The 17,645-nt window shown below is 47.0% G+C and overlaps 1 protein-coding gene across 1 annotated transcript in view; it reads right to left on the bottom strand.

The window, feature by feature from the left end:
- The window catches only part of LOC133359927 (IgGFc-binding protein-like), a 55,560-nt gene that overhangs the window by 18,045 nt on the left and 19,870 nt on the right, over window positions 1-17,645 (bottom strand). The window contains exons 12-21 of the mRNA XM_061578488.1: window positions 16,923-17,161; window positions 15,242-15,359; window positions 12,037-12,220; window positions 10,518-10,804; window positions 9,771-9,976; window positions 8,441-8,591; window positions 6,708-6,799; window positions 4,288-4,425; window positions 2,960-3,261; window positions 1,981-2,258 (exon numbers count right to left, since the gene is read on the bottom strand). Coding sequence (XP_061434472.1) covers window positions 1,981-2,258; window positions 2,960-3,261; window positions 4,288-4,425; window positions 6,708-6,799; window positions 8,441-8,591; window positions 9,771-9,976; window positions 10,518-10,804; window positions 12,037-12,220; window positions 15,242-15,359; window positions 16,923-17,161 — 1,995 coding nt within the window. The remainder of the gene's footprint in view (window positions 1-1,980; window positions 2,259-2,959; window positions 3,262-4,287; window positions 4,426-6,707; window positions 6,800-8,440; window positions 8,592-9,770; window positions 9,977-10,517; window positions 10,805-12,036; window positions 12,221-15,241; window positions 15,360-16,922; window positions 17,162-17,645) is intronic.

Genomic DNA, 17,645 nt, shown 5'->3' on the forward strand with positions numbered 1-17,645 from the left:
ATTGTAACACCGTAACACAAAAGGTAACGGCCCCTTTCCCTGATACAGCCTCGGGTGGTGGCCACCCAGCTAACTACGCTATACAGAGGGGTTACTGCTACGAAGGGTCGGACCCTCACTCGGGCCTCTGACCACGTGATTGCCTCGTAAGACGAAGCGCTTCCAGCTTGAGACGTAGAGCTTCCCGCTTGTAGGTGTTGAGCTTCCAGCTTGCAGAATGCAGCGACCCCGGTCCCTCTCAGGGACCCGCCTTATATCCCCCTACGGTCGGGGCCGCTCCGTCCTCGGCCCCGCCCGCCTTCTCGAGCATTCTCGTTACCTCTCGATCCTTCTCAAGAGCTCTCCCCGGACACGTGATCACCCACTAGCCCCCCCACCTGGGGCCCCCTGTGTGGACACTCCAGATCACATGTCTATGGGGTCAACCAGAGTGCCATGGCCCGGGGCAACCCTGCCCCTGGGCTGACACCCACTCCCCCTCGTGGGAGCCCCCACTACACACTGTGCATGGTGCCCGTACTATCCCAGTGCTCACCAAGCCCTACTTGGGCTGGTATTACACACAGCCACCCACACGGTGCTGTTCACGATGTAGGAACGGCACGGCCCTTATGGGCCGGCACCAATCAGTGACATCCCCGATGTCACTACACATGCATCATACGTAAATAAATTGTTTATTACCATGAGATGTTAACTTGCGTGTTTATTTTAATCACGTGATCGTGAGATTTGACCCTTGATGCTTTTATGATCGTTCAGTAAGTGATAAGTACGTATATTTGCATGGGTACTGTAGTTCTATTCTGATAACTATTTTTGGATGTCAATGTCAGTTGATAGTAAAGTTTCGATTTAAAGCTTTCGTGACTGCAGGGATTCATCTTGGTTCTTTCGGTAAAGTCACGTAGAAGGGAAATAATAAAATAAAACATAATAAAATAATTCTCACGACGTTTCGGCCACAACGCAAGCAGCCGTCCTCAGGTAAAGAACAGGTCTGTCGGAAAGACACTTTCCGACAGATAGTAAAGTTGTTTAGATCACAAAGGGTCCGATCGCTTCTTTCCTAACTCATCCATAATTTTTCTCCATTGCAAGAACTGTATCCCGCGGTGAGATCTGAATTCTGGGACCTGACATAATTATACATAACTTGTAAAGCGAATCATTGATATCGTGATTGATAAAAACATACCCCTAGACAGCGTGAGAGCCAATAATAATAACTCGTGATTAAAGCGAGCATTCATTACTTAATTTACCTCACTAATTGATCTTGAATTCATAAAATCTATATATAAAAGGGAAATTTGTGAATGTGTGTCTATCCAAAATGTTTAGCATACTTCCCGAAAGGCAACAAACTTGAAATTTGGCATGTGGGTAGCTTCCAGACTGTACACAATGCAAAAAGTATAAAAATAGACTTTTGTATTTTATGGGGGGGGGGGGGGGGGCGCAATAATGGATATATTTTGCATGGCAAGTGAGCGTTGACGTCACATCTGTGATGTCACCCGCATGCGGCAGCGTTACGCAGTGTGCCTGCTGATGTCACGCATCCCCCCCCCCACCCTCTGTGTAGGCCGTGTATTAATCCAAGACAAGAATCCAAGTCTCGGGCGAAGCCGGGCAGTCAAGCTAGTTGTATATAAAACAATTGTTTTATGATAATCACATGCATGATCGCGCCTAATCATATGCATACTCATGAATCATTATAATCGGCAATAATACATTCACAACACGTACGTTTAATCACATTTACTTAACATTACACAATATACATTTTCATAATTGCACTTTTTTATATCACAATATATACAACAGTGCTAACAAATACACCATGGTGGGATCAGAGCGTAAATACACCTTATGCTGCATATGGACAGCTGCCACTAGGGGACCCCTTGCCCAGACTACTGCAAGGGCAATGTGGATAGTTGAGATGCTGTGTGATGAAGCTGGGAGACTCACGGCAGAACGTCTCGTTCCTCCAGCCGTCAAGGGCGACGCCGGCCCTGACGCATGCGACGTAGTACGCGGAGAGGGTGCGGCACAGCACGGCGCTGTCGAAGCCCTGCAGCACCAGGTCGAACACGCAGCCGTCCACGTAAGGCCGCGGGTCGACGACCCCGGCGCAAACAGCGAAAGGTCCTGATGGATCGCTGAGCATGCCGCACTTGTCATTCTGCGTTGCCGATGCAACATCGTTTGGGTCCAGGGGCTTGCCGTTACCCGGGTCGTTGGAGCCACTGTGATTTTAGGAAGAGGCGTGGGCAGACATTTGGCATGAAGCTAGCAGATGTTCTTGCTTGGACCTGAAGTGCATCCGTGATGTGTGTGAATGCGCTAATGCTGAAACACCATGCTGGTGATTAGGAGCCCATGGGCTGCACAGAGGCCTAGCAGGCTTATACCGTTGTTATTGAGCTGATCTGGCCCATGCCTTTTCCAATCCCTCCTGCCCAACTCTTAGTGTCAATAAAATAACTATCCCGGGTGGACACTTTAGCAAGCATCTTGGACAGGAAGTCAATAGAAGGCATCTGACTCATTATCCTTGCCTGCATCCTTCCAAAGATGTTCATCTTTGGTGGGATCATAAATAACCACTACCATTTCCCACCTTTCGTGGACAGGGAATTGAGCCCACAACAGACTGGGACTTGCGTGTTCCCACACCTCACCCCCCCACCCATTCATTTGTTTGATGTCATGAAGTAGGCTGAACCCCCCTTCCCCTGCCCCCCATCAGTGTTTCTCCAGAAACACAGATCACTGTGGCCGGCCACATGGAATGACCAAATTCTGGCTGGGGAGGAAAAGCTACCACTCCTTTTTGAGATGGATTGGTACCAACAGGATCTCTGTGATCAAGTAGACCGGTTTTGGCTCCACCACGAGGGGTGGACATTCCTCAAGGCAGGATCTCATCAATCACACACACACTCACGTCTCGGGAGAGCTGGGGTCCGTTGTCTTCCAGCTGTTGCCAAAGTCGGAGGCTGACGTGGTGTGAGTGCCGTCACTCATAACAAAGTCGTCACTAGGGTCTCCGTTCATGTTGGAGCAGAGGCCGCACAGGGCCCCGGCGAAGGAGGCAGGGAGGCGCGCCGTGGCATGGCTGTTCCCATCGTACAGAACTTCGAGCTCAAAGTCACTCAGCAGGCGCATGAAGTTCCCTGAGCGAATCACGGAAAACTCCGCGCTGCCATTGGAGTAGTAGTATGGCACGTTGATCCTCACTCCGTCCAGCTGTGGTAAACAAGCGTTTGTCAATGCTACCGCTGCTACTGTGTATATTGTGGAAATATACACAGTAGCACGGCAGTTGAAACTATAGTACTCGCACACAATGACAAAGATTACCCTGTATAGCTTAACCAGACTGTTGGGGCAAGTACTGTTAGCGATCACCTATAAAGGCCAGCGCGGCACACGAAGGGGTTGGTGGCCAGCACCATGTACTAGGGGATGCCCAGGACTGTTTCAGATAATCGTCACTCGTGACTGTGAGCTGGAATCGAACTCAGGTGGCCGGGTTTGTAGCGCAGTGCGCTAACCACTACACTACCACTCTCACACACAGTGTCGCAGTCATACTGTAGAACTTTGGGTGGTCCTACTTGTAAAATGTTTAAAGTAGCTTGCATTACAGATGCAAAGTGGTACCCATTATTTTCTAATGCTTTCATTTGAATTGCCGTTGCTACATGATATGTAGTAAAAAGGTGGAGGCCTAAAATTGCTTACTCAGCCACTGCTGGAAAAGGGGACTCCACTACAAGGAGCTTTATAGAGCCCCTCTTGAGGGTATTTATACTTCTAAATACCCTCAAGGGCCCACACTTTACTCTGAATCCAACCAGCGACCACTGGATTGCAAAATCCAGTCTGATAACCATCACACACCATGGCAGCACCCCACTTATGGGAACAATAATTGTCCTTTATTTACCCAGCGAAACCTCACCGACTCTCAAAACTTTTTCAGGAGGGTGCTGCTACATTGGGATGATTGACAAATTCCACGAATTCATCGTGTGGGTGGAAACTGAAACACGTCGATATATTCAAGAATCCATTGCCATCCTGTTCAAGAATCCATTGCCATCCTGTTGTATCATGGCCACCTCGCTGAGGAGATCCACCGCATGCTCAGTTGAGCGAATTGGTGAGTCTAACCGAGTCAGACTGCCTCGAACGCGCCTGATCTCTTTGCAGCTCAGAAGCTAAGCAAACTTGAGCCTGACCGGTGCTCGGGACGGGGCCTAGACTCACGTAAACTTTCCAGCCCAGGCCGAACTGCACGCGATGATCGTAGAGTTCGATGAAGACATCGCGGGTGTAGGCGATGGACCAGCTGCCAGAGATGAACTCGTTCTTCACCTTCACGATCCAGCTGGCTCCAGAGCACGGCTGTGTGTATGAGTGCATGTACACACACGTACAGCGGTTTTAATTTAGTCGGCATTTATAACTTTAGTAATTGTCATAGGGATGTACAGGAATCCCCCGCGATTAATTTCCGCATCATGCGTTGTTTCGCATATACGTTGCTGATGAATTAGGGGAGATTTCCTTTTAAGTTTACTGTTTCGCATATGCGTTCTTTAACAAAAATTGGCAAACATGTTTCGCGCAATTTTTCATTTAGGAACGCACACTGTGAAAACAAACTATTTTGCAATTTAATACTGTACTGCACGACAATTTTCTAGATGCAAAAGTCGTTCAGTACTCAAGCCCCCAGGAGTGGCCGTGGAGAACTGACGTTCAGGATTCACAGTCCGTAATTTGGGGACGATGAGCAGATTGAGGGACGTGCTGCGCAAGAACGTGGCAGGTTTTAAAAGGAACGATTAATAACCATGAAAGGTTTGATACAAATAAGAAAAAAAGGCACAGTGACAGACAATAGTGATGATGTACTCAGTTTGGGCAGAGACAGGGAGCTGATGGATTGATTTAAATGCAATGGAGGAGTTTGCGTCGTGTGCGTGCCCGGTAACCCTGGGCAGCGCTCAACAATTTTATTTGCAGTTGCTGAAGTTTATTGATGTCCCTTTGTTGAATTGTTGATGTCAGCGTGAGTTTGGCATTGGAGTAGTTGAGTCGGTGAACCTATCACCTAGCTGGGAGAGTGGTCAAGAGCATTGCCTGGCTGAATGTGCCAGAGAGCTTCGAGGTGGTGATTGCGCGAGCTGATTGCACGAGCTGATTATGTCGTACCTTCATGTCGCATCGAAAGTTATTGGTCGAATTTCATACCAAGGAAGGCCAAGAGAGGGTACAGAACTGATGGTGGAGCCAGCAATGGAAAAATGTGGTCGAATTGAATAGTCGCCTGGTATCCAGGAAGAGTACTTCAACATGGGACCTTTCTTGCCAGTATTAAAGTATAAGAATAGATTTTACCCTTTCTGGCAATAAAACGGGCGTTAAGATGTTCAAACACCAAACAGAAATCGTTGCAAGGTGTAGACCAGCGTGGCCGGGGGCGGAGCGAGGCCACGCTGACAGTATAAAAGGGGCCCCTGTAGGGGACCTCGGGGCTGTTGTTGGAGTGGGATCCCCGTCGTACTGCTGAAGTCCTTCGTCACCGTTCTTCTCGTCGTCTTCACCATCCTTCTCGTCGTCGTCTTCACCATCTCGGAGCGCCGATAGTCAGGCAGCCTACCAACTGTCCTGGCTGAGTAGCGTCACCGACAATAGACGGCCTAATTATTAAGAGTGTTAACCTCGATGGTGCTTGTTAATAAAGAAGTGCCTCCAAGTCTTATCGTCTCCGAGTTAGTCACTACAAATGTATTGAGAGTTCGATGTTAATGTACAATTTTTATTGAGGGACTGGATGTTGTCTTGGTGTAATCTTGGACTTTTTTGCTGTCGTTTTTCTGCCTTTTCGAAGCTTGGGATTGATGATGCAATTTGAACTTAGATACTTTATTTAAGAGACGCCACGGTGGCTAGGAGATTTTATCCTCCTCGCCTGGTATGCAAGATGTCGGGGTTTAGATCTCGACCCTGACGCCTGTATATTTTGAGTTTGCATGTCTCTCTCGCTGTGGTCGTGTGGATCTTTTCTCTGGGTCCTCCGATTTTCGCTCCACATTTAGAAACATGCACTGAGATTATTCAGATTGTTTTGGTGCTATAAATATCCAAATGATGGGCCACTTTGTTTAGTTATCATTTGTGGCCAGATCGCTTCTGAAAAATAAGTTAATACCTCAGTGGGGTTTGCCTGGTAGGTTGTGTTTAGTTTTATTTATATGTGTTTGGGTTATTTGTTTACCTTTGTTTTACTTTGTACTAGTATCATATTTTGTACTGTTTATTGAAACGTTCTTACCCACCCCTACTGGACATTTGTGAAAAAGAGCTTCATAGCTCATCGGATTCCTTCAGTATAAATATATATTCTGATTATGATCATGAATTCCTATTGAAGCTCTCAATGAGGTGGCCAATCGGTGAAACATACTGAGAAAATAGTGTGGGGGCCAAGCACAGCGTTGTTGTACTCCAGCAGTCAATGTCGACACAAAATGAGTTCCCCACCTTCCCGAAGGAGCGTCTACCAGTTGGATAAGACTTTACCTGCTGAGTGTGAGGCTGTTAGTTGCAAACTCCATCTCCAGACAGTCAAATAAGGCCTTCATACCGCAGTGAATAGATCACGGATGAGGCTCACGCACCTGTGTGAGGGCATAGGTGTAGGTGCCCATGAAGTCGAAGGTGCGGCCGTCGAAAGTGATGTAGTGTGGGTCACCCCAGGCGGTGCACTCCACTAGAACAACGACAATTGCATCGAGAATAATATCATTATCATCAATGACGTGAACAATGAAAGTATTAACTACAAAAATAACATTCTAGATTTATACACCACCATCACTAAGATATTCAATAGCGCAAAAAAATGTTTCCCCCCCATCCTACTCTCCCTGCCCCCCGTCCCCCCCTCCCCCCGTTTCCACCACCCATCCGACGTACAGGCGCCCCTCTTGCCCTCGCCCTCGCACCGGCATCACAAAGGAAATTATGTTTATCTATCGGCTTAACTCAGCCAATCCCCCCTGCCCAACCGCCCGCGATGTCGCATGCTCTCCCCGCCTCGGCTACTTGGCTCCTCCCCCCTCTAGTACCCTATATAAACATGCGTCTCTAAATAACTCTCTTCATACGCTACAGTAATTTTGCTGGACCAGTCACACCTGATGACGGAGGCTTGTGTTGCCTTCGAAACGTCGTGATTTAATTTAATTGTTTTATTTTTAATTTTTTTAATTTTTTTACCTACGTGACTTGACCGAAAAAACCAAAGAATATGTAACAATAACATTCACAACATCGTGAATTACAACATCATCAACAACAACATAAAACTATAAAGAAAGAATGCATTGATTCTACCACGTAATATTTACTATTAAAGTAGTGGCATTTGCCGTACACTAAGCATGGCACTTTCCATAGATACCGTGGATTGTCCATGTGCATCCCTTGTTTCAATCTAATACCGGTTAGAGTCTTCCCACGCTGCGTTGATTGTTGTGGTTATTTGACCATAAATTGCCAAGCTGTTCGGGTTGATAAAGTTGCGGAGCATAGATGTAGGAGCAAAACAATATACAGGAAAGCCTTGCCCAACACAGTTTTATGGAACGCGTGTTTAGGATATACACGATTTACTAAATGAGGTCTGTCGTCCGGAACACGGGGGTGGTTTTCTGGCTCTACGCGGTTTGACACTGTTAAGATTATCATCTCTGCGGTGAAAAGTAGTGCCCTGAGAGTACGGCATCCATTGGAAGGTGGGACTGAAACGATTTATTTACCACAAATGTTTTTACATTTGTGCTCAGCGGAGCACAACGGTACAACGCAATTGTTCGCACTTTGCCACATGCACCTAGCCATCCACTTGTTGAGGACATCAGTCAGACGGACGCCTAGATGGCGAATCATTAACATTTAAGTGCCACAGTGACGGGGTCAAACGTCAGGCTGGCGATTCAGTGTGAGGGGCAAGCGTTGGGCGTGAGTGCTGCGGTGCGACAAGGGTCATGGAGAGAGGCGTGTGTATACAAGTAATAGAGAGTGACTCAGCATAGCGAGGGTGGAAATCATCTATAAATAGTTCAATAAAGATGGAGGAGGTGATAATATCGGACCGAGGAACATAACCCTATTTTCCCCATAAAATATATTATTTGTCGTATGCACTTTTGCCCAACATGAAATTTTCCAGAAACATAACTCTGAATTTAACCGAGGTTCCCAACATGGCTCACAGTGTCTGCTCAGCATTTCCACAGTCACATGCAGCAAGCGGAAAATCACGTTACCGCTCAGGCCACGCCACCGCACAACAGTGGTCAGTGCCAAGCAACGTGGAGATAAAGTCGAAATAAAAATGCGGACTCACGGCTCTTGCGGTGACACCCGTGCACCCCCTTGCTGTCCGTGCCACAGAAGTTGAAGGCGAGGTCGCAGGAGCTGGACTGGCACTGGATATTGTCGGTGGATGCGCACGTGCACTGCACGGCACACCCGTGCCGCCAGAACGCCTCGTTCAGCTGTACAGGGGCGAGCAGGCGGAGGGGAGCGGAGAGGGTAGATGGTCTCGTCACGTGGGGCAAAAAGAGCAGTCTTAGGTTCCACCGTCCTCAAGCCTAACCTTAAACCGTATTTCATACACCCCAATCCTAACTCAAGTCCATAAAGCCTAACTCTTAACCGCTACTCGAGACCTAATATTTATAACCCTAAACTAAATTGGAATCCCTCGCCCATAATCCTGGCCATATACCTAACCTCTTAAACCCTACTCTCGAAAACTCAAAAGCCCTAAACCCATAACCACTAACCATAAACCTATAACCTCAACCCCAACTCATAAAGCTAACCCATAATCCTAATCTTATACAGCAATACCTTGACTTTCGTCCACTTGACTTTCATCGCTTCGCTCTTTCGGATGTTTTCAATTATAACCACATTTAAAATTTAGTCCACGTGCTTTCTTCTTTCGACAGATTTCATCCCAAACCTTCCGCGACGTTCATGCCACGCGTCATTTTTTTCGTCATCCTCACCAATTTTCTCCTTCCTATTTTATGATTCTAGATTCCTCCTAAATCACCAATATATTCATCGTCCACTTACGCAAAAATAAAAATATTTCAAAGTATCATTTAGTTTATTTATTTAGTTTTGTTTATTATTTAGTTTGGTTTATTTATTCTTACGTTTATATTTCTTTTATATCCGTTTTTTTAGGTTTCGCACGCATTTGTTATCTAGTTACTGTAGTTATTTGCATGTACGTTTTTATATTTACTGTAGTTATTTGCATGTACGTTTTTCGCCGGCCAAAATAAATTTGCAAGCTAAATAAAGGCTCTGCTTTGACATTCATCCATTTTTGACATTCGTCAATGCTCTGGTCCCGAACCAGATGAAAGTGCAAGGTATTCCTGTAATTGCATACAAGGAGCTAAACGGGTGCGGCACAAGTGGTAGGATGACGTCACACTCACTTAGTGCTAAATAGCAGTTGTAGTTGTAAGATGGGGGGGGGCACGGATTAATTGACTGAGTCAGTGATTGTTTGACTATGGGAGGACATCACCACTCTCCTTGTAGTGGCCATCGGTGTCTTGGTTGAGCTTCCCAGAAATTTGGTCTATTTTGGCAGTGAGTGCCGGAGGAGTGTGGCAGTCCGGGGTACGAGCGAAGCTGTGGCGGCCACTCACCTTGTAGTAGCGGCCGTCCGTGTCCCGGCACCCGCACTGGCCCGGGTGCACGCAGCGGTCGCCGTCCCATAGCTGGGCGCTGTCAGCGCACTCGCAGCCCTCCACGCAGGGATCCGCACACTGCGCCGGGGCCGCGGGGTCATAGCACGTGGCTGGACACGCGGGGGCGCATGAGCTGAACCGCGTGCCCGCGCCACAGCTCGTCACTGCGAAAGAGACAAAGATCCCCGTTTAGCCTTTACATTCTGTTGGGGAAAGAGCTGTGAGTAGTACCTATGAAGGCCGGCATGGTGGCACACGAGGGGATGGGTGGCCAGCACCACGCTTGGCCACCTTTGTCTCCCGATCGGTGATGTTATTAAACACAATCAAATACAGTAAAACCTTGGATTGCGAGTAACTTGGTCTGCGAGTGTTTTGCAAGACGAGCAAATTTTTAAAATAAATATGAATTTGATAAACGAGCGAGGTCTTGCAATACGAGTAGTACGTATATGCTTTGTCTGCCGAGCGTCACGTGATCACAACTGATATACGAGTGCTTTGATATACGAGTGCTTTGGATTACAAACACGTTTCCGGAACGAATTATGTTCGCAATCCAAGGTTTTACTGTAGTGGTTTTTGAAGGGCATTTTGACTTGATCACAGGCCACCCTTAGGGCACAATCGGCACTATTATTTCCTCAAGCACCAGAAGTGGGAGGGTCGCCCAGCTGCTCAGCGGGTCCCCCTCATGCAAATTACCGCAGCCGGTGCCGTTCCTCCACGGGTAGGCGAAGGTGAACCCGGCCGCATTGCAGGCCGCCACATACGCCTCCAGCGACCGGCACAGCACCGACATGTCCAGACCAGACAACACCATGTCGAAAACGCAGTTGGTGAAGTACTGCGTGGGGTCGACGGTCGTGAAGCACGCGGACAGCATGCCGTTGGCGTCTTGTAGCCGCCCGCAGTTCTGGGGGCTGGACGCGATCGCTTCCTTGCTGGGGTCCAGGATAATGCCGGATGAGGCTCCCGTATCACTGCTCCCACTGTGGGGGCACATTCACGATACAAAATAATAATATGAACACATAAAGTAGCAGCCGTGCAATGACATGCTCCTGCCACTGCTGGCGTAATGGCTTCAACGACAGGGAGCTCTAAAGAGCCATTCTTGAGGGTATTTGCCCTACTCTTCGGTGCTTCAAGCATCTTGGGAGTAGTGGGAGTACCTACGCCTGACCAAAATGACCACATGCGACCCGCCGATCGCCCATGTAATAATTATTTAAATAATACAAATGTATAAAGCGTCTTTAAACAATCGTTCTCAGGATGCGGAGAACGATTGTAGTGTAACAATGTATCCTGCTTAATGGACATAAGCAGGGGAGTTTAACAAACTTGCCCCATTGTTTCAACTGCAGCACCATGAAATCATACGAGGGATCCGTATTATAGTCCAGTGAGCCAACCATTATACCATGGAAGCATTCCAAATGAAAATATACTGTAAGGGCAATAAATGTGATATGAAGAACTACAGACCTATTAGCTCGTATGTGCCGCACGTAAGTGTTCACAAAGATAATTGGAAAATCAATCACATGTATGTATATTAAACTTATTTAGGATTGTACGTAGCTAACCATGCTAATCCAAGGTGCTTATGTGCAAATTGGATAAAAAAAGGTTCTCTACCAAAAACCACATTCATACCAATAATCAGATTCTGTAAAAGATTAATAAATATCAATTACCACTGTACCTAGCATTGATCTTGGATAAAAAAAAAGAAATGGATTGACGTGCTACAAAAGGATGCGGCGCTGATCGGACCTGCCGACGACTAGTACCAGCAGTGTCAAGATTGGTCTCTGGACGAGGCTCGTGAAGTTCGCTCCTTGGCAGTTGGAGGCAGCCACCCTTCAGCAAGAGCTAAGGGCAGAGTAGTGATACAACAACTAGCGAAGCGCTGGGTGGTAAAAACGCAGCAAGTTGGCACAGTAGGGTGCACAGGTAATGCATCTGCCAGTCATCTCAGTCAGTCAACCGATGACACCTGGGTATGTTCCGTGACTTTGACACTTTACATGGCCTCAAGGTGTATCTAGCCTGGTACAAGAGCTGTGATGGCATTACCACCACTAAGTGGTGAACAATGGTTGTATGAGTGTGTGTGTGTGTTGTGCATATGTGTACATATGAGTGTGTATCTCCATGTTTATGTGAGTGTGTATATGTTCGCGTGTAAGTGTGTGAGTGAATGTATACACGGCACCTCTCTTTGTCCTTCCATTCTGGCAACTCCCAGCTGTTGCCCAAGGTGGCACCGTCAGGAGCCTGGGAGTGATCGGGCATCATGAAGTCGTCCGTCTGATCGCCGTTCCACACGCCGCACACTCCACACGTGGTGTTTCTGTACACGTCGTGGTTCAGCAGAGAGACCACCACCCTGTCCCAGCCTATGGGGGAGGAAACACGGGGACATACAGCTTTCAAATCACATCCTGATACCTTTTAGATTTAAGATTCTGAATTGCAACTTAGGATGTTTATACTACTTTTAAAAATATATTCACGATTAACATAGTGTCATCGTTCAATGCCAAGTGACTATATTATAACCCAAAAAACCTTTATTATGGACATAATATTTTATGGGAAGAATGTGGAAACTATGTTTTCTTCTGGTCAATCTCATCCAAACTGTTTCCAGATCATCCAAAATGAAGATGAATCGGAATATCAGGAACTCCACCTTAATCTAAAGTCATTTAAAGCTACCGAATTTATGGCAGTCTAACTTAATACAAGGAGGAAATGTGATTGACACGTAAATGTGGCACAGGGTGTTAAGTAGGCATCTGAGATAGGTCCCCTCCCCCGGCCCGTTAAAAAGTCACATCAGGGTCAGTGCCAGATTAAGCGAGTGCGGGGCATGTAGCATATGTTATAAAGGGGCCCTAAATAAAAAAAAAACATAAATATTAAAAAACTAATGTTTAACTTGCATAGTAACGTAATTGTATTTTTTTCATTTGCTATACAGGCATATAATACGACAAATCGCTAACCTTAAACACCCAGTCGTTCATAAAAGTTGAAGGCAGTATAGTACTATAGCAATACAACAAGTGCAAAATCACTAAGGGGCCGTCCATAAATGATGTCACGCGATTTTGGAAAATTTTTGACTCCCCCCCCTCCTCTTCGTCACACGGCGTCACAAAAAGTCAGACCCCCCTCAAATATTATGTCACAAAGCTCTGCCCCCCCACCCCAAATAAAACATGCTTCAAATCGCTTTAAACAATTGTCATTGTAGTGCGTATTTAATGTGGCGCTGCACTCTGATGTTGTAGGAGAGAACATTTATTAAAACGTCTAATTAAGTAGAACGTGTTGTCTATATGTATTTAAAGTTGCGCATTTTGATGTGACGTCACATTTCTCACCCCCCCCCCCCTCGTCACAAATGTCTGACCCCCCTCTAGGTGCGTGACGTAATTTATGGACGGCCCCTAAACCGGAATTGATAGCTTGAAAACATTTAGTACGGGGCCCTTGAAAGTGCGGGGCCCGTAGCATATGCTACTTTTGCTACTAGGATAATCCGGCACTGATCAGGGTGCAATAAATCTCGTCCTTAGCGTGAGATGGGCTGGTTAGGACCAAATATTTTACTTGCAAAGGTAATGCACAGATGAGGCTCTGCCCTGCCTGCAAACACGCGCTGTCTGTAACCCCGCCCCTGTGGTGGCGGCGAGAAGCCATTAGTGTCAGAGAGGGAGCGATGGCGGCCGGCGCATGTGCAATGACACGTGGGCCGAGAGCTGAGCGTGGCATTCTGCTGTGTACGCCTACGTGTACATGAGTAACCGACAGGGTACACCAAGTGCAGAAACTATAGCTACGATGTAGAAATCAGTGGGATAAGGCTGCAATCTGTCATCGAGGGAGTTATTTGCGACAGAAGTTAACGGGTGTCTGAACATGCTAAAAGAAAAATGGCGTCCGTAAAGTTACAAAGTATTTAAAAACGTATTACTGATTTAATATGTACATTTCAGGATTCAGACTTCAGAGTAGCATTGCAACAAAGCTTAGATTATGCTCAAGACTCGTTTGTGAGTGGCTATGGCCAACAGTATAGAAAATTGTTTTAAATGCTGTAATTAACGTGGTTACTGATATAAATGTGCCAATAATTCTGCAAATTGTTACAATAAAGACGGTACTTCACAGGGACACAGTAACTGAATGAAATATCTTATGAGTAGCTGTGACCAGACCCATAAACGAGTTCTGAATGGTTTATGGATGAACAGAATGTACTTGGTGTTTATATTCTTAATTTAACGTGGTTGTAGAATTATTTATGGTACTCTTATCTGATTATAATTGTTCCAAGAGTTTAGGTCACTCAGGTGGTCATGTTGAGCTATTGTTAAGAGAGTTAACATAGTGAAGAATGTTAATATTGGTCAATACTGTTAATAATATTGTGTCTTTACCGTACGGTGTGGGTAAATAGGGGACTGTAAAAATCTCCGACCCCCAGGAACAGGTTTGCAGATTTGCTGAGCATTTATGTGAGGTCCTGGGGTAGGGGACATCCCTCAGCCTGGATAACAACATGGGACAAAGTGGAGATGACCCTGCCGAGGTTGCGGTGCCTCAAATATTGGAAGATGTCACCCCCTGTGAGTGGCTGGCTGAGGTGCCATCTGTTGTGGAAGTACTGAAGGCAATCCAGAGTCTGAGACCAGGTAAGACACCGGGCAGAGATGATCTCCCAAGCAAAATGCTGAGGGAAGGTGGCGTTTGTGCACAGACTGACCTACATGACAGCATAACAACAGTCTGGACCACTGGACGGGTTCGATAGGACTGGAAGGATGCCCTGGTTGTCCTCTTTAAGAAGGGGGACCGCACAGACTGTAACAACTACAGGGGCATCTCACTCCTCAGTGTGCCGGGAAAGGTCCTGATTAGGATTATTCAACATCGCCTTGCTAGGCACGCTGAGGAGAGGCTTGCGGAGCCCCAATGCGGTTTCAGGAAAGGGCGGTCGTGCACAGATCCCATATTTTCTGTCCATCTGCTACAGCAGAGGTGTAGGGAATTCCAACAAGACCTACATCTCTGCTTTATTGACCTGGTCAAGGCCTATGATACCATCAGTAGGCCTGGGCTCGGGGTAGTTCGTCATGCTTTCGGAGTCCCTGACCCTCTGCTCACGATCATTAAGGACCTTCATAATGGTGAGCGGGCCCGGGTAAAACTACGTGGCCGGAAGTCGGAGCCATTCCCTGTACACCTTGGGGTGCGACAGGAATGTCCTCTGGCTCCCACATTATTTTACATCTATTTCAACCCGAAAACATCGGAGAGCTGCTGAACACAATTGCGGAAAGCTGCAGAGTGGGACATGATATATCCCCCCAGGTTATGTGGAGAACACACTGTAGGCATGAACTCACCGTTGTATTCGACACTGAAGAAAGCGTCCGTTATGAGACGCATGTAGCCCCCGGAGCTTGTGATTCGGAATCTCTCGCTGGGATCATAGAACGGCAGGTTGATGGCTTCTCCGTCGAGCTATAACACAACCGTGGTGCCACAATATATATCAAATATTAAACGTAAACTATTGAATACCAGCCATTCTCACAGTCACCAAAGAATGAAAGATTCCCGCATCATATCGGTCATGGGTAGGGTTTCTGTCTATGAATTATAGCAAAAATCGTGTCAGTAGCAGTAGTCTGCATACTTTTTTTTTACCAGTGCATTATTACAATTATGGCTGTAGATTAGTTCAAGTGCATGACTTTGTTGTGGATGTAGTTTTTTCTTGCCACCTGACCAGGGATCAGCCAATGAGCTTGGAACATTGTTTCAATGAAGGTGGGGGCCGGAGGGAGAACTATGGTGAGAGTCACGTGGTACAGCAGGCAGCCAATGGTGGGGTGGGGGGTTAAATGAGTGGCCAAAAAGAGGCAGAAAAAAGTCGTTGCTACCAGCTGGATGTGATGTGAGAAGTTTGCGATACACACGGTTGTATAGTACTCGTAGCATTTATAAACCTCAATCTAATCTGATGAGTATTTTAGTATTTCTCCATATAGTCAGGTTTTGTATCAAGGGTCAAACAGTACAGTTAAATCCTGGAGTATAGTAGGGTTCCTCGGTTCCTTGCGTAGTACAGTAATGCACCTCGCAGGAACATTTCCTAAGCATACATTTTTTCTCATCAGATGTGCAAATAAACAGAGGGCTCTCCAGGTGTCTCGTGTTGGTCAGTCCTAGCACCACCAGGAGGTGAGCCCCTTGCTTTCAGACCCACAGCACCGAGACCCAACCTCTGAGCAGGTGCCCAGAACCAATTTAGTGACACTCCTTTTTTCTCATTTCCCCCTTGTCCCTCCTGAGCCAGTAGCTCGGCCAACCTTATATACTGAAACTAGCTTTACTACCCGGCTTCGCCCGGGACTTGGATTCACCACGCCCGGCCGCCTTTGTCTCCCCAGTGGCGATGTTCACACACCACACCAGTTATTCGTTTGAGGCTGAGTCGATCTAGGGGAGGCCCAGGACCGGTTCAAATAATCGTCACCGGTGGTGGCCGTGAGCAGGAATGAAACTCGGGTCGCCGGGTTCGTAGGGCAGCGCACTAACCACTACACTACCGCTCCCCCCACACACACGCGCGCGTCCATAGGTACACACATACACGCGCTTGCTGCAGACACACAACTTTCAGGTTGCGTCGGCACACTCCGTTACGCTTCCACATACGGGTCACATGACAGATGTGACGTCACAGCTCACTTGCCGTCCAAAATATATGCATTATTGCCCCCCAAAAAATATACAAAAGTGTATTTTTATAATTTTTGCATGGTGTATAGTCTGAAAAGTACCCACATGGCAATTTTTTTTTTTTTCCATGTCGGGAAGTACGCTAAACATTTTGAACAGACACACATTCACAAATTTCCCTTTTATATATATAGACGATACGCCTATATCAACCTTGGTAAGGCCCAGGTTCAGTGTACATAAGCACCACTTTTGTTAGCAATGGCCAGGAATCGAACTCTGGGCACAGTGCACTAACCACTTCATTACCAATCCCCGCACTCACGCTCCCGTACGTACCCGGACGGCGCCGTTCTTCAGGAAGGAGATGGTGTAGCCGTAGATCTCGGTGTGCACCTGGCGTGTCCATGATACTCCCATGTGACCCCGGTGCTCGTTCTTGGCGAGCACTCGCCATGCTGTCGGCTGCTGTGCGCCCAGGCAGTTCGATGCCAACACGAAGGTATAGGTGCCCATGAAGTCGAAGAGGCGCCCGTCAAACGAGCTGTAGTGGGGGTCTCCAAAGCCATAGCATTCAGCTGTGGGGGAGCGATACACATGAGTGATTGAAAAGGTTTGATTTTACAGTGTAGCTGTGAGAGCATAGGGTACACATTGCATTGTTTAGTTGCACATCCAGGGTTTTTGATTGTGTGTGCTGTGACTCCACACGAGCACACAACACTCAGCTGTATGTGTGTTGAATGTCTTTCGTACCGTACATAGCCAACCGTGATAATCGGAGGTGCGAAGTATATGGGCGAGAGCGGACCAATTTGCAGGAAGTACAAGGGAAAGGCATTTTTCCTGGTTATGTTTTGCCTGGTAGTGTTTTGCCGAGCAGTGTTTTGATTAATTTCCTGGTTTACCAGGTTTGATAATGGAAACATCCTTTGGTGGTGGTGAGGTAGGATGTCCATTATCGCATGGTAGGTCTGACTTTTATGGCTGAGGCAGCATGCTTCTATTGTGAATGGAGAGGCCTAAACTGGAGGGCTCCAGGGAGCTTCGAATTACATTTCA

Source organism: Lethenteron reissneri, chromosome 66 (assembly GCF_015708825.2).
Source record: "Lethenteron reissneri isolate LAM-NWPU_2019-01 chromosome 66, ASM1570882v1, whole genome shotgun sequence".
NCBI classification, from domain to species: Eukaryota; Metazoa; Chordata; class Hyperoartia; order Petromyzontiformes; family Petromyzontidae; genus Lethenteron; species Lethenteron reissneri.